Source organism: Phalacrocorax aristotelis, chromosome 2 (genome assembly GCF_949628215.1).
Source record: "Phalacrocorax aristotelis chromosome 2, bGulAri2.1, whole genome shotgun sequence".
NCBI classification, from domain to species: Eukaryota; Metazoa; Chordata; class Aves; order Suliformes; family Phalacrocoracidae; genus Phalacrocorax; species Phalacrocorax aristotelis.
Window position 1 is genome coordinate 69,060,112 of NC_134277.1, and position 21,971 is coordinate 69,082,082.

General features: G+C 41.1%; 1 protein-coding gene and 1 long non-coding RNA gene across 2 annotated transcripts; both read right to left on the reverse strand.

Moving 5' to 3' along the window:
* Positions 1-2,712: 2,712 nt before the first annotated feature.
* LOC142052990 (uncharacterized) lies at positions 2,713-14,604 on the reverse strand. The gene is made up of 8 exons (XR_012659050.1): positions 14,483-14,604; positions 14,144-14,219; positions 11,563-11,649; positions 8,558-8,717; positions 7,201-7,351; positions 6,619-6,728; positions 5,840-6,053; positions 2,713-3,633 (listed from the first exon to the last, which is right to left on the reverse strand). It is a non-coding gene; the product is annotated as an uncharacterized LOC142052990 (long non-coding RNA).
* Positions 14,605-20,729: 6,125 nt separating this feature from the next.
* On the reverse strand, positions 20,730-21,647 carry RNF182 (ring finger protein 182). The gene has a single exon (XM_075083955.1). The coding sequence runs from the start codon at positions 21,552-21,554 to the stop codon at positions 20,817-20,819; it is 738 nt and encodes a 245-aa protein (XP_074940056.1). The 5' UTR covers positions 21,555-21,647; the 3' UTR covers positions 20,730-20,816.
* Positions 21,648-21,971: the final 324 nt, after the last annotated feature.

Below are 21,971 nucleotides of genomic sequence, written 5' to 3' on the forward strand. Positions count from 1 at the left end.
AATAACTTCTCCCCCCTCCCCATGCCCTACTTTCCTTACCTCCCGTGAGTTTGGGGGAACTGCATTAACAGAGGGGCAGAGACACAAGAATGGGAGCTGGGAGCCTGGAGAGCAGGGAAGGAGTTAGAAAAGGAGTTGCAACTTTAAATGGCTGCTTCTTCTCTTTTCACTACTAGCACCTACATTCCTCAGTGGTATTGGGCCCCATTTCCAGAAAGTACAACTAAACGCAAAGACAGTTTCCACAAAAATCTCAATTTTTACCCAAATGGAAATATTTTTGGATTGACCAGAATCAAAACTTTTTTTGTTCAACTGAATCGAAGCATTTCATTCTAGACCAGAGTGAGACAATCTGGGCTGTTAATACTGTTGTTCTGCATCAGCCAGTTTATCTCTAGGTCAGAATCTTTGCCTAGTTAAACCCCAGTACTATCCCAAAATTTGCCCGTATATTGCACCAGCCCTGACAAGTTCATTAGCTGGAGCACGTGTGGAGGGAAGGGGATGAAGGGAATGAGGCCCCTGGGGAGAACAACAGTTCAGGTGGGCACTCTTTCACTTTGCTAGTGTTGAAAATTTTCAGTGAAATTAAAATGCAGCTTGTTTTTTGAATGCTAGAAGTGCAGCTTGGAAGTAACAGGTGAGTTAAAACTGGAGATGAAAATCTGTGGGCATTTGCAGCAATCAAGCGGTCTGGAGTCTTTCAGAGAATGAGAAGAAAGCCCCACATTTTAAATACAGTGAAAATACCAAGCAAATATATCTCTGTAGCTTTTTCCTGGCACTTTCTTTCATCAACCAGCTAGTAATACTAGTGTTCATCCCCTACACATAATTTTTCCCCAAGGATATTTCTTTAAAAAGAGGTCATGTTTAAAAATATGGTTGAAATGAATGACTCACGAGCAAATATCAGCAGGCCCCTATTTCAGGGTGTTGATTAGGTGGCTACTTTTGTACTGCTGGGGTGGTTGACAATATGCAGTTGAAATCACTACTGGCCTCCTTTGCTTCTTCCTCCATTAGCTTCTATTGTCTTTAACGTAAGCCTCAGTAATTCTTCCACTGATTTGAATAAATAATAATTACAGTTCAGTAATCCTTGTTATAGCATAGCCTAATTAGTCTTTGTAGCTGACTGAAGCTTTTTAATCATGAAGATAGAAATGAATTAAATATAGGGTAAACAAAAAACCCCCGCAAAACAGCTTTCCCTCTAACAACGTAAAAATGTTTCTCAAGGAACTTCGGAAAAAAAATTTACTATTTTAAAAAATCAGCACTTTTTGTGGGCGACTGTCAGTTCTTAATTTGTTGACATTTTATGTTGCTCTCTTGGGTCTCAACTGGAGATGGACCATGTCTTGAAACGTAGATAACATTTTTATCCTTAAGTAATCTTCTGCTGGGAATGATGTTGCATGCATAAAACATCTGACGCACAATAGACCAATCTAAGTTCCTGTACAAGTCCGTTAAAGTCAATGCAGTTACACTAAGAATGAAGTATTCTGGAGAATAATGCAAAGCCTATCAGATTACGTACAAGAAAATAGAACATGAGAGCTGCACAGTTGGACAATTTAATCCTATTTTCAATTCGGCTCAAAAGCTTCTTGGTTGCTAGTTTATATTCTGCATAGGTTTTTATACTGAAGTCATCACCACAATACCCGACTACTTTCCAATAACGCATTAAATAGTGTGACTAACATCTGGTACATGTTTGTTTTCTCATCTTCTCCAATACACTAGAAAGTTCTGTTTACAATTAATAATTATCAGGAGGAAAAGGTATTTGTCCATTAAGACTATCAAAAAAAAGGAGCAGCATTTTTTACACAGAGAATCAAATACTCAGGGGGAAAGCACAATTCTTTTTTACACTTCAGAAGTACAGCTTTAGATTCATAATGTTTAAAAAGTACTTTCTGCAGATGTCTCAGAAAGAATACTTTGAACACGAATGCCTTTCTGTACCCAGAATTGTTTCCAGGCAAAATCTTGTGAGAAGAAGCTGAGTTGTCAAGCCAGTAGGATTCAAAGTGGCTCACCTCCTTGTGGAAGACATTTGGCCATTCCTGAGACTGCTAAGTTGAGAGCAGAGCAGGAGGGGAGAGTTTAAGGCTTGGCTCATGGGGTGCTCAAGTGCCAGCTGGAGTAGATAGCAGGAGCGTGAGTGCTGCCCCTCTTCATCCATGGGAAGGAGCTGAGTAAACTATTCAAACAATGAAATCAGAAATAAAGGAGAACTTGGGATTTGAGCAATCCCCCTTTTGAATGAGTAGTGTACATTGCTCAAGACGCAAAGAGAAATCTTAAAAAAATGAAAAAAATATTAAGAAGTGATCAAAAAGAGCAGAAGTACCATGTTGCATTAAGTGGCTTAAAGCCATTCTAGCCCCAGGCTTAGTTCTTTTGATACAGCTTACAGATAAATTATGCCATTGTTTGATCATCTACATTTGAATCTTGTAAGTCAAATTCATATGAATCTTAGCAAGCACAGGATTTGCTACTGCCTAATTTGAATTCAGTTGAGTAGCGTCTGTGCAGAGAAGCTAATTGCACAGATTTTTCTGTGGTCGTTATATGAAATGTTTCTTCTTTTCCATTTGAGAAATGAGGCTTTTCTTAGTTCTGCAGATAACCACGGTTCACATTCATGCCTATCAGTAGCATCAGTAGCATCTTTGTGGGTTTTTTTTTGGTTGGTTTGGGTTGGGTTTTTTTGTCAGGTGTTTATGTGAGTTTGATTCCATCTTCTTACACAGGGCTGCAAGATAACATGCTTGGTTTCTCCTAACAGTCAGTTCCTTGGGTAAGAGTGTTTCTATTCCAGCTCTTTCATCATGCACTCTCCCTGCAGAGTTCAGGTGCTTCTGTGAGTCCCATCGCTGTTACTGCGAAAGTTTCTGTTGGCTTTGGGATCTCTGCGATATGATCCTTTTCAGTAAGATTTTTAAAAGACAGTAATTTACACAAAAATAAAGGTAGAAGAACTGGGCACCTGGAATGCAAGATGAAGTTGCCTCCAAACTAATCCATCTTGGAAGGGTGTCCGGGAATGGTTCAAACCACTCTGATGAGCCGTCTTCTTGGAGGGTGCATTGATGCAAGTTTTTTCATCTGGCAGTTTACACTGAATAATTAATGGCCTTCAAAGCCTGTGTGTGTGTTCTGCTAGCAGGCAGAATCAGTCCAGCTCCTGAGAAGGTGGTCAGCAGATGAGGAATATTAGCATCAGAAAGAAACTGAAGCTGATGAAGTAAAATAAAGTTAGCAGCAGCAGTGGCTTTCTCCCTAGTGCTGAAGAGAAACTGCAACGTCATCTCAGTTACACTACTGCACCTCCAAAGTCATCGCAGAGCACAGAAACTTGCCTAATGACTGAAGTCTTGCAGTCAGTACTTTCAAATGACATATGCATGTACTTCAGACAAACTGTGGTATATTTCAATAGTACTTTTGCATGTCCATTTACCTTTGAATCCTGTATTTTGTCATTGAACCAATCCGCACGAACAGTGTTGATAAACGTTTGTGATAATGGCTATAAACGTTGCATTAAAATGGGACCAGAATCTGCTGTTGGCAACATGAATCTCCTCCTCTTCACCCCTGAGGGAGCTGCAAACATAGAATAACTCCCAGCTCAAACTGCCTTTCTTATTCACTTTTAGCTTGATGCATTTTTCCAATTTATTATTCTCTCATTTGTGTTAGAAAGGAAAACACATTATCCTTGTTCTAAGAATTATATTGATTATATGTTCTAGGTAGAAAGAGCCACTGTTGCATCTTGCATTGTTTTTATCCCGGGAGTTTTACTGGTGAAAGAATCATATTAAATTCTTAAAAATAAACTGAATTCAGAAGTATTGAGCTGAAGGCAGGAGGATTTCAAGAAACAATTAAAACCCATTTTGAAAAAGCAAAGACAAAAATGAAGTAAAGCAGACAGACTAAATTGGCTTTTATCCCCTCCCCTTATTGGCTCCAGCCTCTGCTTTTTGGTCTGTGACTTCAGTGAGGAAAAAGGAAGTTTTTATGAAAAATATCCCTATCATTTAGGCACTGTAATAACCTACAATCTACAGGCTTTCAGGACTTGGAGAGGCTGGATAACCACTTTTTGTTCAGCTCCTCATTCTCTATCATTTTCATTACAAGCACCTGAGACAGAATGTCACAGAAATCTATGGGTTGATTTCTATTTGAGCTGAATAGACAATGCTAAGTGCTGTAAACGTGTCTATTACTATCTTTAAAGATCTCTGTAATGAGCAGCAGTGTATCAATGATTTACACCTCTTCTGTTACCGTCATCCACATTAATATAGGACCTCATGATCTTCTCCATCTCTTGTCAAAAGCATTTTGTTTTAACGTGTTCCATATAAAATTTGATGATGAATTCTAAAAGGCAAATGAACTGTGGCCAGGTGGATAGATTTATCTTATCATAATATTATGACAGTTTACTTAATCATTTTATTGCTTAAACTGTGAAGATGGGATTGTGCTGCTGCAGAAACACAGCAGAAAGCGGTAAGCATGCATGATGGCAGCTAGCACCTGTGGAAGGTAAAGATGATTCATATTGCTGCTGTAGTCTTAAGGGGGGAAAAGGAATGATCTAAAAAATCCCCCAAAGATTCATTAAGAAGTCTTCTATTTGCACATTAGTGTATTGTGCTAAATTTACTTGCTAATTTTGATGTCAGCAGTGACTAGTACTAATGAAAAGCTTATGCAACATCAGAGAGTTTAGTAAAATAAGAATAAAAATAATCTGTTTAAAGAGTTAAATTACACCAAACTGTAATTACTAGATCAAGATCACACAAGACAGTAATTAACAGTTCAGTGTTACAAACACTATCAAAAGGCAATAGAGGAAACATTTACAGTAGGTACAAACACCACTGCTACCAAGGTTTTAATATCATGTGTTTTTTCCCTTCTACTAGCGGATCAAATGGCTTAGATAAACTAGACGCCAGCAGGGAAATCTGGCCAGATTAATGTTATCTACTGTGTCCCAGTTCAAGAGGGGTCTTAAGCTGCTGCTTAAATTCACCTCTCTCTAAAAATAAATTTCCTAAACATATGCTTGACAGTAACATGTGCTAAGACCACATTTCTTACAGCAGCACGCACATGAATATTTTCCTGACTTAGAGCCAGAAGGATACAACCCTCATTTTAAACTCTTCCAATCAAGGCAAATAGAGTTTAGAGTCACCTTGCTAACAGGAATGTTATAATTTAAACCACACTTCTCTCCAAACCAGATCCAATAAAAGGAAGACAATTCTTATTCATGTGTAGCCAGGCCCCACAGGGAGATTACTATGAAGATTGAGGGCTGATCTGATGTCTACAAGATTGTGAATTTTCTGCCTTTTATGGAACTTTTAATTAATTGTGTTTAAAAAAGCTGGCAAGGCATACCAGTCTTCACAGAGGGACACTGTGCTTATATATATAGGCTGGACAATAAATTTGAAGCAAGAGAGGAGCTCATCAAAGCAAAGACAGCTTGAGGCCAACTACAAGCTTATCTAATGTAGTAGTCTCTGCAAACCCAAATTCAAACAAATATTCCAGAGGTAAAGGCTGACCCTGAGGGATTTTTCCCATCAAGGGTGGTATTAATTTCCAGCCCCTTTCTAGATCCTGCTATGTGCTTTCAATACCGCTGACCAATGCACGCTACCATTTTGCCTGAGAGAAGTGGCAGGGCATGCGGACATATTAAGTAAAGTAATTTAGAAAGACAAAAGCAGTGTTCAACAAGGAGAAACTGCATCCCTGCTGCTGGAGGACTCACCTGTGAAGACTCACAGGACCCAGATCTCTCTCCACGAAGACCCAAATCTGTCTCCACCTCTTTCCCGTTTCTCTTTGCAGTTTCAGGCTGAGCTGGCCAGACAGCATGGGCTGAAGCACCGGCAGCAGAGGGAAAACCATTTACTGTATACATGGATCCCCATTATCAGTAAGGTCCAGCTCTTGTGTGGGATCGGGTCATGGAAATGAAATACCTGAGTAAGACAGATCCCATTAGTCTGGGCAGTGGGAAGCTTTGAGAGAGGGTTGTGCAGGTACAGTGCTGCCTTCACCGATTAACTGCCTCGGCTTTTGCATTGTACAAGTCACTGATCCTAAACTGCATCATTTTGCATGGCAGCATTTGCATGTATGTGTTGCTGCATCATGCTGTAGCTCTTGTACTTACTGTTTTGTGTCGCTGCTGGCTGAATGGTTGCCCATTCTGGTGGGCAATAACCTAGCTTCAGCCTATCACACCTGTGTCATCTCACCATTGAGCTGCAGCTGCCTGATGCAGGTGGGGAGGCAGTTGTTGTTGCTTGGGAAATCTCCTTAGGTTGTGATGGGTCTGTCCTAATGCAGCAGGCTCACTCTGCAATCTAGATTTTACCTTCCTGCTACTCTCTGCTGTCTTCCCTAAAATACTAACCTGTGTGTTGGATTTCCAGATTTACCATTCATGCACCCCGTGGTTTATGCTAACTGGAGGTTTACCCAAGACTGGTTTGTTAAAAACCCTTTTCCAGCACCATGGAAGTTTCCCAGAGCAAGACTCACCCACGTGGGAGGCAGACCCTTCCTCGCGCCTCCTTCTGGGATCTAACAAACTGCCCTGGGAAGACACCTTCCCATCCACCGCCTGCGTCCTTCGCCACTGGATGCTGCAGCTGCAAGATGCATTTCTTTGACTTTGTTATCTTTAACATTCTCATAATCGTACATGCTATGCTTATGTTTTAAGAGCATGCTGGAACGTTTTCATTTTCACCCGTTAGATGTAGCAGGCATCCAATACATTCATTCCCCCATCCAGAGAAAAGACATGAGAAAACCCCACCAGCGACTTCAGTAACATCGTGCACTTCACATACTACTGGAAGGCACAACGTGGTGTGGTGGTGTGCCTGAGGGCAGAGGGCGCGTACAGCTCTCCACACCCGAGGAAGCCGTACACCCCGCACTGCTCTGGGCAGTGTTTCTCCATTTGGGAGTCCTGCAACGATGGGAACCAGAGTGGTTTTGGTACCAATACCTGCACTCTTGATATGCTAGTTTTAATTTTTGTTCTCTCCATGTTACTCTGCGATGTTCCCTGAAAGCCTTCATGCTAACAGAGCTCAGACAGATCACTGGTCCTACCTGCATCTCTGCTCATTGAACATGAGCTATCATCTCTCGTTTGCAATTAAGGTGCTGTAGTGGGACTAACAGCAGGAGCTTCTTGCACACTGAACTACTGAAGCTTTTGTCAGGTCGGGGAATTCAAAGGCGAAGTCATACAACAAAGCAACTGGAAGAAAAAAACAGTCATGAAAGTCTCTTTCAACAGCCATATGTTAAAAGCACTATGTAAAGATGAAAGAAAAAAATTACATACCAGAAGAATTTAAAACTTACTGTTTGCTACATACAGTAGATAAAATGTTAACTCAAAAAGGATTTTAAATATACTAACAACACTGCTTTGATCCGCAGTTTTTCCTTTTCTCTATTCCTTCTAGTATTCGATGGTGGAAATAGAGGATTTAATTATGACTTGCCTGCAGATAAGGTATCTATCAATATTTTTTGCACAAGCACGTTACTGGTTGGGATATCCATACTGGGGGCAGGGGGAAACACTCGTCTGTTGTAAAGACTGAGCTGTAGCCCCTGTGCAAAAAATAATAGATCTATGGATCCGGAAGAGTTTCACTCACATCAGGAACTTAAAAGAGGCAAATAAATTGCCATCCTTATGAATATAGCTTTTTGAAACCAACCGCATCTGCCCACACTGTGTCCTTTAATGTTTGAGACTCTGCATGGTAGCTTTAAATTACTTTTAAAATGTAATTTTCACATTCTTGTTTGTTTTGACTGATTTCTTAATGCAATAAAAAGTCCTTGCCAGAAACAATCCTTCTCTGTCAGAAAAAGGCACCAAAGTAAACATCCCTTGATTTGTGCTTGGCAGCAGTTGAAGAAAACCTGTGTCAATAGGAAATTTCTTTTACTGCTAAAACAATTGGTTATTAAATAATTCTTAGTTGTTTTTTCAGGAGCATGCAAGTCCTACCATGTATTTTTTCTAGCATATTTTTTAATTTATGCTTTTACCTTCACCTTGGCTTTTTCCTTTACCATAAAGTCTATGGAATTTTTCAGTAATTCAGAGACAAAATCACGGTGGGAGCACTGGATAGCCCTGCATCCACCTTCTATATGTACGTCCTGAATGCCAGGTTGGTTAATGCAAATATTGGATTCAGACTTGGACCAGGATATTATTCTGGGTAACCCTACTCAGTTTCTGATTCTGATCTCTGTTTGGTTAGTCGGATGACTAACCAAAGGATCTTGGGTGTAAATACCAAGCTTTGCTACCTTTCAGTAGTTTCCCACATTTGTCTTTGTTTATATATCTATTTTTTCATATGAGGTAATACCAAAAACCATACTAATATCCCAGATGTAGGACATCTACTGTTTCTCCCTTAATGACAAGGCCTGTTACCTTGCTGTAGAAGGAAATCAGCTTTCCAGGATTTGCTCTTGATAAAGCTGCTCCCTTTTTCCTTGAGAGCTTCAAGCATACAAGTAGCTTGATCAGGGGAACCGCTGAGAGCTGCAGAGAGCTGAGGAGCCAGTAATTCCCCTGCTCCTACCTACTCCACCTTCAAAAAAATAAGCATAAATACCTGTTTTTTTCCTTCTTCCTGGTATTTCTCCCATCCTTCCTGAATTTTTGGAGAGGACTGCTAATAGATCTGAGACAGCTTTAGCAGGATCTTTAGCCTGGGAAAAGCTCATCTGACATGCTTGGCTGGAAAGCCTCCAAGCTCACTTTATCTTGCCCATTTTACCTGTCACTGGCATTAATCTTACGAGCTATTTGCTCACAGCCAACATTTCCTTAAGGAAGACTGATGCAAAAAGAGTCTTTCCAGAAGACTTTCAAGTTCATGACAGGTCTTGAGTTTACATTAGCCTCCACCTCCCTGTTTCACCTCCCCACTGTGGAGCCTTCCCTGCTCATTACACATCACTCTCCCCTCTGGGGACCCCTACTCCCACTCCCCCACTTCCCTTTGCTTCCCCGCAGGCACTGCCCTCCTCTTCCTGAGTAGTGAAGCACTGGAGCAACAACATCCACGTTATCCTGTTTGCTCTATCCTGGTTTAGAAACCTCTGCTGACCAGCATGCGAGGAGGTTTGAGAGAGTTTGTTGTGTAGTCTGGAGGTGAGCTCGCAAGGAAGAGCAGTGCCTGTGGTACAGGCTGCTGGGACTGCCAGCCACAGAGATGGCATGGGCTGCATACCTTATGCTTCTTACTTTATGATGTCCAGAAACCTGGGGACTCCAAATGTGTCAAAAGTGCAATTATTTTTTCTCTAAGAATAATCATTCACATCTCAGATAAATTTGCACCAATCCTGCACATCCTTAAACAAATTCAAAAATCTATGCACAAATATTTAGGCATTGCAAGCATTTGTGCTGCACACTACTAAAGATACACCACCCCAACTTTTTTACCCACTGCAATCCATGAATTGCAAGCATCTGTCATCATGCCACTGAGGAGAATCTTCAAAGATATATCAATTTAAAGAAATAAACAAGCAACCAATTATTTTCAGGAAATAGTGACCTCAGTGACAGTGCTCTGCAAGCAGGGAAAGGCAAAGTCTAAATTAATTGTATCAAGTATTCTGTTTGAATTGGTCAGTCAGGTCTAAGTATAGTATTTTGTCTAGTGATCTGCGCGTTGTGCCTTGTGCAGAGCAGAAGGGAATATATAAAAGCAATGCAAGAAGTCAAATGGAAGGAGCAGAACATGGCTGTAACATTTCCCTAAGAAATCCAGCAACGAGGCAGGCAGCGGCAGCAGAGGGAGCTGGGGGAGGACAGGGAAGGAGAGCTAACGGGTTGGCAGTGGGGAGGGACAGGAGGAGCTGCTTGCTCAGTGCCAGGTGTGTGCAGGCTACGGGGGAGAGGACGGGTGGCTGCTGGTGCTGCCAATGCCCGAGTGCATCTGCCCTACAGCTTTAATAGTTGTGCAGCGCAGAACAAGATAAAGCTGCAGCAGGTGATGTGGCCTCTTAAGGAGAAAGCTCTCACTGAGGCCAACCTCGTGACTGCCGGTTAGTGCTATACCACCAGCGCACAGTGCTGGAGCGGTGGAGAATGCTTCATGCAACACTTATACTGGGTAAATGCATGCAATGCTATGCTGGGAATGAAATGCTCCATTTTTTCTTCAAATTAATGGGAACACAGGGCTTCTTCCCTTGCTGCTGTGTGTAAAGCACACACTGTGATACCCACAGGGCTCTTCCTCCCAATTCTCTCTTTGATACCAGCTCAGATTGCGCTATAGGATTTCCCGCAGGTGTCTGGCACCAAATGGTTCAGCTGCATCTCCTTGGTCAAGGAGACAGCCATGATTTATGTTTCAGACAAGCAGGCGCAGCTGGCAGGTAACATCTTTCAAGAAGCATCTCTAAATGTCATCGTTCAAGGCCTGGGAGAGGCAGCCTTCCCGGTCCTCCCCACCCGGTTGCTATAGGGACTCACAACCAGGTGATGCTGAGGTACGTTTCCCTGTTCCTATCAGAGGTTCAGTCCCAGGTCAAAACACCAGTGCCGCTAGCAAAATTAACCACCAAATAATTTGCCGTTTGAATAATGTGTCAATGGCAAGAGGCTTGTATCCCTTTGCGACGTGTAAGCAGCTCCTGATATTTTCTGTATTTGAGGAGGGGCAGAGCTGCCTTTTAGCTCAAATGTATTAAGAATCTGGGTCTAAGCTTTGTTTCTTTTCCTCTTTAGAGGTTCCAGCAATGCTGGTTGAGCGCTAAAAGCTCAGCACTTTGGATACCTAACAAAGCTGTCTCTTCTCCCAGAGTTTTTTTTATGGTGCTTTTATCAGTACAGTTCAACAAAGAAACAAAGAACTTCCAAGCAAAGATCACTCTCTCTCATTTGCTTACATACTGCACTTGATTTCCTAAACCTATGTATTGGGCTGTGCCAGGAAAAATGGGAAATATTTGAAATTCTGGTGTGGTAAAAATGAAGCCAAAAAGAAACTTCATGTTTGAATTTCCTGTGGAAAAAACAAATGCCTAAATTTTAATTTGAGATTTTATTTCTACACTGGAAAGAGGGAAAGGTAGTACACCTCCACCTTTTTCCAAGGCTGGTTTACTCTCAGCTAAGGGTGGGTTTAGCCCGCAACGCAGGGTTCAAACATCTACAAGCTTAGAGGCTCATGAGATCGGGAAATCAGAAAGCTTACCAGTTCTGGGCCATCCCTCAGTTTAATAGAGTAAAAGGAAGGAAAGCATGGCAGGTGAGGTTTTGGAATTTAAAAAATAAAGAAGCCACTGCATGAGCTTTATATCTAACCATCACTATACAAAGGTCTCATCCTTAAAGATGCAAATTACACCAGTGGCCACATACTCCTTAATGTGAATAAATCTTCCTACTCCCACTACTACAAGATTACATACCGCAACCCAGTGAGTTGTGCTCCTATACGGTCCAGCTGTGACTGAAGCCAGCAGAATTACACAACACACTCGTTCCTTGTAGTCCTGCTAAAAGAAGGAATCATTCATGCTGGGGAAGTGTGCGTTTGCCGGGCAGCTGCATCTCCCTCTGCGCACGTGTGTGCGGATCACACCCACGTCCCCCGCGACCAGGCTCCACCGCCGCCTCCCTAATAACATCAGGGACAGCCTGCAGCTTGCAGCCTTCAGAATAAGCAAACACTGTTGGGCTCAGGTTTAGAGATGCCTGCACTAAGGGTTTCCAGGCAAGAACATCCTTCTCTAAACCAGGAATTAGCCCTGTGTTTTTAATAACAGTCAGTGGGCAAGGTCAGAAAATGTAGGACTCCAATGCAACATACACGCTCCAAAGTACCTTCTGGCTGCTACCTGGAACACTCCCTCATACACGCTGTCATTTTATCTTAAAAATACGTGGTTGAGTGACCATCTAGAAATCTGCCTGGCTTTTGTTTAATTTTTTGCAATATTCCTTTACACAAAATGCTTTATGTTCTCATGCAGTAAACAGAAATATTTTGTCCTATTTGGTTAAAATACTGTGAAATACTATTACATACTTCAGTCTGTTTTTTAAACCGTTCCAGTGAATAACAGGAATGAAATCTGAAAGACCTCCAAATCCAGGCATTAAGAGATACGCTTATCATGACAAATCTTTACTGAAAAATTAAATTTTTATTGAAACAATTGCTTTTACATTAGTACTTCATTATTTCAGACAGTAATAGTTATATTTTTGCCATTTGCTACCGTTTTATAGCTTCCATGTCGGCAAGATTACATTGTATTTCATCGTTCCAGTCCCAAAATAAAAGAAACAAAAAGACGTTCTCACACTGACTTTTCTTCATAAAACTAAAAAAGACAACTATAGAAGGCAAAGTTACAGCTATCAAACTCCTCTCATAAAACTTACGTTACATTTGGTGAGCCTCAAGCTGATCTGGAATTTAAAACCAGTGGATTTGAGGAGACAAAGTATTTAAAGCAATATATGCTTAAACCTTTCATTTTTTCAGCTTGTTGGATCAAGAATTACACGCTACAGTGTGTCGATAATTCACTGGAGCTTGCACACATATTTTTTACATTCTACCTGTCTTCGTGCATTATTTCTACAATCTCTAGTCTGGTCAAGTTACATCCAGCTGTTTGCCCTCTCCACCCAAGCCCTATTGTGTGATTAAGCCTCATTTATCTTTTTCTTTTTAAAAAAAAACCACTTTTTTTTCACAGTTTCAGAACCTACTCGTGAGCTTTCGTTAACTACCTGCATGATTTCTACAGCCTCACAGACCTGGTTTTATTTAGCTTGTTTCATTACCAAAACAAACAAAAAAGTCATCGGACATTTGCAGCTGACTCTGGAAGTGCCACAAAATTCCTGAGTTTTGGCCTCAGAATTTTATTCTTTGCTGAGAGAAAATGAGCCCTATCTAGTTTTAATGCAATAATAATGCTTTTTCACAGTCACTCAGTTTTTCTAAGTAAAAGCAGGAACATTGAATAAAGAGCATCAACATGAAGTCGTCCCTCAGAGGCTGCAAGGAGCCTTCCCTGGGGCCCAGGACAGCAAGCTGCTGAGGCCCTGCTTATATCCCTGGGGGCTGAAGAGAGAGACCCCTAACTTTTGCCCTAACTGGCAGTATGAAGGCCCAAATGTAAAGGGCTCACTCTCTAAACACTGTTATTATTTTTATCTGCCAGCATCTCCTTTTCTTGGAATGAAGAAAGGAGACCATGAAAAAGGCCCCGAGCCTCAAGGAAATAAAAGGTTAAGTGAAGATGTAAAAAAAAAAAAGTATCCTTGCAATAAAAAGCTCTAGGCTGTAGTTTGAGATGGCTGCAGCATGTGGCTGAGGTAGGCGCACCACTGTGGCAGAGAGAGAAGGCATCTTACAGCTCTTGCTGATGAGTAGCTGCTCAGTCCAGCAATGTCAGGCCACATGCTTAATAGAGCTAAAATCTGTACAGTCTATGCCAAGATTGAATTAAATATTCTCCTGGAATCTACCATCTCTTGCACCCACGTGAACTGGAAAATTGAAGCAGGCAGATTAGAATGCATGGGATACATGGATGTTAGCGAGTTTATCAACGCACATGTTTTTGTCCTCCATATAATGCACGATAAATAAGCCAGCAATAGTTAAGCATAACGCCTCAGATGCGCCGTCAGGAATGATATCAGTGACAAAGTGACTTCAGTGGCTGTGAAAGTACAGACGTGTTACACGGTCACACAACTTATTAACAAATGACACTGATTAGAACCTATTTCTGAGTGCTTTGCCCCACCTCAAAGCAAAAAAGAAGTAGCAGTAAGGGTTCAGGAAAGTGCAATGGATGGTGTCAAGCATGGAGAGGCTGCTACCTAAGGAGAGATCAAATTGACTAGGATCTTCAGCCTGGGAAAGAGTCAGCCGAGGAGAAGTATGAGGGATAAAATCATGATGTTAATATTTCTAGAGACAGATGAAGCTCTGAGGGGTGCGGAGGAGACAACATGCAATCATACCTCAGAACTGCTCTTCCTATCAGAAAAGTAGGAGACACGTAACTAGCATCTTAGGAGTTTTCAGGATAAAGCAGACCTATTCAACAAAGTATATAATTAAATTATGGAACTTGCTGCTGCGGGATTTCATAGATGCCAAGACTATAAATGGGTTAAAAACAACACGTAAATGAATTCACAGAAATCCATAGGCAAGAATGGAACCCACAAATACAGACATAACCTCCATCTCAAGAGTCCTCCCCGCTGCAGACTGCCGTAAATGAGGAGGTATATTTGAAGCTCACTGTCCACGTGGGCTGTTCATATATTTTTTTGCATGCATCCACCACCACTCACTGTTAGAGAGACCCTCCTCAAACCAGCAGACCGTCCAGCTGACCCAGGCTCAGCGTTCTCTCATGAAGCATAGTAACGCTTCTTTAAGTATCTTTTGAATGCAAAACCAAATGAAGTCCATCTGTCCACCGAGGGTTTCCTTAGCGACACTGCTCCTTCTTGTCACTTGAGATAGGCAGAGGATTATCTAATACGTTGTCATTAAATCAGCAATGCGCTGATTCTGTTGTCAAGACATGAGTCACCTTTTCATGAACAGATCTGATTCCAGCGACACACTTGCAAAGGCATCTTCTCAAACTCTTCTCCTTAATGGCTGGATTAATTTTTTTCTTCTGAGCTAAGCTGTCAGCAAAAACTGCTCCGCAGTGAGTGGCAATCAACCCAGCCTTGTCTCTCAACAAGTTAGAGTTTTGACATAGCGTGGTTCTCACATAGAGGATTGCTTATGAAAAGGACATTTAAACGCTTTTTTAAAGCATGCTTTTATTAAAATCATCCACTTTTAGAAAGAAAAGCTCTATCTAAAGATGTAGGCTGTTTGCCTCAGCACCTCTTGAAATTTCAGTAATATTGCCACGCATGCACTTGGGAAGACTTATTTCTTCGGTTTCACTTGATGTTTTTCACTCGCGAATGTAGAAAGAAGTGTCAGCCAGGACTTGCCAGGAAATACGTCTACTAGTACATGGCACACCATCTCAGTGAACCATTAGCTGTCCAGCAACTGTTTGCTTATCTCTTCCATTACTTGAACAACAAGGATTGTGAATTATTCAGTTGCATTATGAAATGGATAAATATGATACATTTCCCAGATTTCATAAAAGTTAAAACAGTGAGAGCAGAATAAAGGGATTACATTATGCAGAAGAAAAAAATTGGGATCAGTACGAAGAAAACATTTCCTAATGAAGAAGCCTACTAAACAGGTGAAAAGTCCCTTGTGGGAAGAGGTGGAGGCCTCATCACCTGAGTTATTTAAAACCAACCTAGACAAAACATTCATGTGTACAGGGGTAGAAAAAATGGACAAAATTACTTACTAGGCTTTTTTCTACCCATCTCTGATTTCCATGATTTAATACGTTTTGTTTTTTTTAAATGCAAACCACATTTCTGTAACACAAGAAAGAGGCAGAAATACAATAAAAGGATTTTTAGTTGTAGTGTTGCCCAGCACAATAAAAGTTGATTTAAAATGAAATTTATACTAGCAATTCAGACTGCAAGATGACTTCTCTTTGTTTAAGGTCTAGCACTGAAAGCTTCGCTACTGCCACACACATCTCTCAAAAGATGATTTACCATCCCCAGACTGGGGATTTATTCTCTGTGCCAGACTCTTTATAAACTGTGACAGCTCAACTTTTGACAAGGGGAGATGATGCAAAAGGCAGAATGGTGCTTTACAGAAAAGCAGTGGAGTAAGGGGTTTGTGCCTGAAGTCTGGCAGTCTTATAAACTCCCTCAGGAATCTCCAGCACTAAATATTTACTGATGTCACTCAAAGGATAACATCTAATCTGCTAGTATGAAAGTAAAAGTAGACTCTCAGAACAGACTCTTTCCATTGCTTTGAATATCTTAGAATGATTTCAAAAGTCTCAGTTCTTCTCCTTCCCCCATTTTTTTTTTATCCTTGAAGGCACTGATCTATTTAAAATAAAGTGCACTGGCTTGCTTTTGCAGAAAGATGAAGAAATCTGGGAAAAAAACCCTGAGAAACCTTAGGATAGTTAAAATGAGACTGTTTAAGAGTGGAATGTTGTGGACCTTTCACTATACCCATCACCCATGCAGGAAGACCAAATCATGGCATACAACTGCTGTACAAGAAATCAAGATGCACAACTGCAGTGAACTGTCACAGAATTAATGCAGGGGAGGGTGTCGAGTCATGGTGGCCCTCAGGCTTGGGACAGCCTCTCACTAGTTTTGAACCAGCCAAGACAAGGCAGGATGTAGACAGGTGCTTTCCTTTCTTTGACATCAAAATGATTTTAACAACCTGTTGCCATTTCCCCTCTGCACCCTGCTCACTTTTGCATCCTGGCTGCAGTTTGCCGTCTTTTCAGTATTTATCTTATGCTGGACCGAGCTGCAAACTCAGTGTGGTAGAAAAGGTTGTTTCATCTCAAAATACTGTTTACCCACAGTTCCATGTAGCCTTGTCCCAGCAGAGGGGGCCAGAAAAGTAATGGGGGAAAGTGAATTGAATCTACCCCTGGAACTGCTTAGAATTAGGGGAAACAATGATTCTGAACCCTAGTAACATGGAACTCCCTCAAACACAACATCACCCATCTTCCCTGTGAACCTCCTCAATTCCCCTTCCTCTGGTTGAAGTGATGTGTAGCCATTTAGCTGGAAAGCTGTGTTATCCTGTCCTGTACTTGTGTCTATTTGGCTGTGCACTGCTGGACTTATCTGTATCTTCAGGTAATAAAGTCCATTGGGAAGAGCGCCTATTCTTGGATATGCCGTAAAATTCTGGCAACCCTGAAGTTTGCTAATAGTGTACCAGGACAAGAGTTTCTCTATTTTAAATGGTTTATCTTAGCATATAGAGTTTTGCAGGCATATAATCAATATAGTAGGGCAAAACTCACAATGCAGCTAAATCAAAGACATCAGCCCTTAATTTGGTCAATCCTGTTTGAAAGATTACAGCTGTAAGTAGTTAACATAATAGAGGGAGTATGCTGAAATCTAAGGATCTCTTTGCGATTTAAAGTTCAATACTTTGCCATTTGGAAAGTAAAAATACTCAACTGTAGTAGCAGTAGCAAATGACTTTTAATTACCAAGTGAATTTTAAAACCCAGAAGGGCCAGTATGAGAAACATTAAACTGTTTGCAGCAGCTCTGACCCAAATTCCTTATTTCAAACACAGCCCCTTTGTCCCTGGCGTAGACCCCCCTCCGCTTTGCACAGCCTCTCAGCCACAGCCCCCAGGCCCCACGTCCTGTTTATGAACCCACAGGCCCTGCTTTCCATGTAACCCACTATCTGTTAATCACCCTTTAGGCTCTGGGCTCAGGCCAGGCTTGCAGGAGAGCTTCATCCCTCACTAGGTCCCGCTCAGAGGACAGTCCAGCTCAGCGCGTCCTTCTTGTGCTGTGCCCAGCAACTACTACTGCATCATCCTGCCCCAGCCCTCAGGGGATACCACTATATCATACCGTAAATGAGCAGACAGTGAGGATACAGTCTGCATCCATAGGATAAGCAGGAGTTAAAACCAAAAAATCTCATTTGGGCTAAATTAATCCTGTAGTAATGAATTTATAACACTTTGTACCTGGTTGAGTCACATGTCTGGGCAAAGCAGGAATAAAATCCTACTGAAAGGGAGTTCTCTTGTGTGCAGGCAGTATTTTACGACCATAGGAGCCATTACTCTCCAAGGAGAGAAAAAAGTCACAGAAAGGGAAGGAAATGCAGGCAGGCAGGTATGCAGGACTTGATTCTAGCCCCATTTACACTGACTTCAGCAGAGTTATTCCACTGCAGAGGACAGGAGAGTTTTCAGTTCTAAGTATTAAGGATGGTGGAGAATAAAAATAATGAAAGAGTAATATATGAAGTTCTTCTAGTCTCAGTCACACAGCAAGTATCTTCTCCACAAATAACTGAGATTTAGACCTCCCAGCAATTCTCAATGGTCATATTGTAAGTCACGTAGGAATTTTATGAGACCAAAGCTGTACTAACGTGCTCTGGCTGAGCAGCAGAATAGCTATACAATCAATACGTTTTTGCACGCTCACATTTTTGAGTGGATTAGTATTGCAGTGCAGTCTAAAATAACAGCATAAATTTAATGGGCTGGCAGACTTAAAAGTGGCGAAGTGTAATAACAGGTGTATTTTTATTTGTCCTGTGATCTGTAACTGATACCACTGCAATCCTGCCGAGAGTAAGCTCTGTTTTAAAACAGAGTACAAAATACCTGGTGCTGGAGCTAAGATAATCTTAATCAACTGAAAATCAAAAGTAAAAGACAACAGGTAGCACTGTAGACATGTTGTGCAGAGGTAATACATATATATCACACATTTGCAAAACCTACTTCCTCTATTAGCCAGCCCTTTATTACAGACACTATATACAGACAAGTTGAACAAATCCTAAAACATATAAATTCCTAACACTACAAATAGGTCTTTCCCCAAAGTTATGAAGTACTATAAAACCACATAGGTGTCTATTTTTTCTTGCTTTTTGACATGATTGTTGTTGGATACGTAAAATTTATGAGTTCATAAATGAGTCAAACCTTGCAGTATACCAGAACTGGAGACGATACCTCTTCTAACTATATGTGCTTTACCACAAACATTAAAAACATTTACTTAGGAATAGTAATTTCTAGGAATTCTGAAAATATTTTAGTTATAATTCTTATCAAGTCATTACAGAAAAGTCTGAAACATTTCCTTTAATCATTCAGTACATAGCTTCATAACTCCATACACTTGAAAACTATAATTTTGCTATGTTTTCTTCTTACATGTGTCTATATGTACATACACACACATACATATGCACTATTATAAAACGAGTGTAAAGAAAAGCAGGACCTTTACATTTCCACATTTTTCCCTATGTTTGCAATAGGAATGAAACTGTAGATACCACCTGTGCCATCTACAAAAATTGGACCATCTTGACTTCAAATCCTCTTGACAGACACAACAACCACTTACGCTCTGCTTTTCCCATCGGCATTTTTGATTCTTACTGAAGTCAGTTTGCTCTAAAAATATATTGTTAGGCCATACATTTGGTCTTCACGCAACAAACCCCTCTCCCTCTTACACTGCCTTGAAATTACTTAATCTTGTGCCTGACCCAAAAAACATGCTTGCACTGCCCAACTCCTCCTTCTCAGTTTTTACCCTGCTGTGCACAGGAAAAAGAGTTTGCAGCTGTGGTGTTGACTAGACCTAGTTATACACAAAAACATTAAATATTTCTTATTTTTGTGCTCTTCCAGTAGTTCAAATAGCCTAAACCATGCAACACACAAGCAAGCCTTACAGGGCCTGATTCTATTTGTGGAATGGTAAAGCATCAGTAATTCCTCTGAACTTAACTAATCAAGACGTGCTAATTGCCACATCTAGAGTGCCATCAAATCATAATGGTGACAGAGGGCATTCAGGGTATTAAAACATTTTGAAGGATGCATTAAACAGACACCTTCCCAAAGCCGTAGTACCTCCTCACAATGCTCACTCTGTGAACTCAGAAAGCAAAAAAAACCCCACTCATTTAACTGTTTCAGATTTTTTCTGAAATTTGTATTAGTGATTGAAGGTCCATTTCATAATGGTTGGGAATAAAAGTCTATCTTGATAGCTAAAGTCACATAAGCCAAATTCTCCAGTGCAGCTACCACAGGGTAGATGTGCATGAAGTTGGTCAGGCAATTTGTTAGGTGGACTAATGGGTTGGAAACGTGGTGTACTGGCAGAAATGCTGGGAAGGAGGGTAAGCGTAACAGAAGATACTAGAGAAGTCTGCAGAGCTCTGAACCCTCAAGGGGAAGCCTAAGGTGTATGCACACTGAAATAAGTGCACGTAGAGAAGTGCGAATGTGTGGCTGGGTCCCTGAAAGTACTCATTAGCAGGAGTATCTCAGGGGGAGCTGCAACTACATGACAAGTAAAGTGGGCTTCTGCTTGGGGAAAGTGTTTCAGAGACATGTTTTCAGCATGGTGAAAAAAAGATTCCTTGTGTCACAGAATGCAAAAAATCTGTAACCATTGGCCTCCCATGAAAATTTTTGCTATAACAAGAACTGAAAAAAGCAGTGGCAGCTTGTCTTATTCTTCTTATAATATTAATTAACATAGTGATTTCATTTGCTATAAATGATAATGAATGGTAAATAACAGATATTCCAAAGCATGAGATGCTTTGGATGAAGAGATGCCGTACTTTGACCTGGAAGGTGCCCGTTATACTAATTTCTTCGAGGGTGGATCCTGAAGCCTTGACTGACACGATCAAGCCAATAGAAAACAAAGGGCTACTCATTTAAATAGCAGCGACAGCAGCAGGCACCGAGTCTGGCAATTTTGCTTTGTCCCTTTCTACAACTCAGCCTTTTAAATTCAGCATTTAAATCTTATTTCTATTATTTAACTTCAAAAAAGGATGGGGGGGGGAATAAAATCAAGTAGAAAAAAAGGATGATATAACTAGGGCCACTGCTTCTATTTAGTGGGATGGACAACAACAAAAATAAATAAGAATACAAAGACAGGATAAATCAACTATGCTTCATGTGTGGCAAAACATCTTATTTTACTGTATTTGTTATCAAGACGACATGCAGTCTAGAACTTCATGGCAGACACACTGGCAAAAGCCATAAACCATGAGAATAACAAGGCTCGAAGGAACAAGGCTTACAAAGACAACCCCAAGGGTGACTTTCTTAGATACCAGTAAATAAATCCCTAAAGGCAAGGAACTAAAGTACAGCAACCCTAGCAACCACACTAGCACCCGAATTGAGGTCTGGAAGAGCAAAGATGTGCAGTTCCACACTGTCCAGTTGTGGGATACAGTTGCAACAGAGTCAAAACTCGTAGGCCTGTAAAATTCCACCACAGGGGTTGAGTTCAGAGTCTGGGGACTTTCTCTTTGTACTTCCATGATTGTTATAACCAGGCAGTTAGAAGAGGTGTGAGAAGGGCTAACCAGAGACGCCAACCTTTTGGGAGTCAGCAACAGTTCTGTTGGGTTGTCTGGTAGGCACTTCTTTCCCTTTCCCCCACAAGCTAAATTCAGAAGGATGTTGTTGTCATCAGGAAGACTACTAACCTCATCGTCTGGCAGGCATGTTTCAAACCTGCAGAACGGGCATACTATGACTCCTTGTGGGGAATCACCAAAGTCTATGATCTTGCAGAGGCATTTGGCACATACTCTGTGACAACACTCCAGCACTTTGGGTTTTCTCTGTCGCAGGTTATAGCGGTTGTAACAGATCTTGCACTCAAGCTCATCTGAGCTCTGGGTCTCCACAGACTCCTCTGGTAGTTGACTGGTCATTTCTTCTGATGGTTTTAGACTTGTGGAAAGAGGAGTCAAGGGATGAAGAGGTCACTCGGGCTTATTTTAGAACTTTTTCCAGACGATTGTATCACCCATCTCAAACAGGGAAAGAGACAACATTGTCAAAAAGCATCAGTAGGTGTCATCCATTTTCAGCTTCTGCTGGAGACTGTGCACTGCATGTCCTTTACTCTGAGACAGGCATCCATCTGAAAAAAATGACGTGGAATTTTTGTGGAAGAAAAGAAAAGAAAAGAAAAAGCTGTATCAGGTTAAATATGCAAGTTCCACTTTTTACAAGCTTAGCTTCCTTTGCTAAAAATACCTCTAAGGTAGTTTTTTTTCTGTGGCATATGGGGTCTGTATACCATGGTGATAAAACTTAGTATCACGCTGCACAGCTTTGTTTTAGAC

Excerpts from the sequence above, each read along its gene's own strand:
- RNF182 (XM_075083955.1), bottom strand. The coding sequence starts at position 21,554 with ATGACCAGTCAACTACCAGAGGAGTCTGTGGAGACCCAGAGCTCAGAT.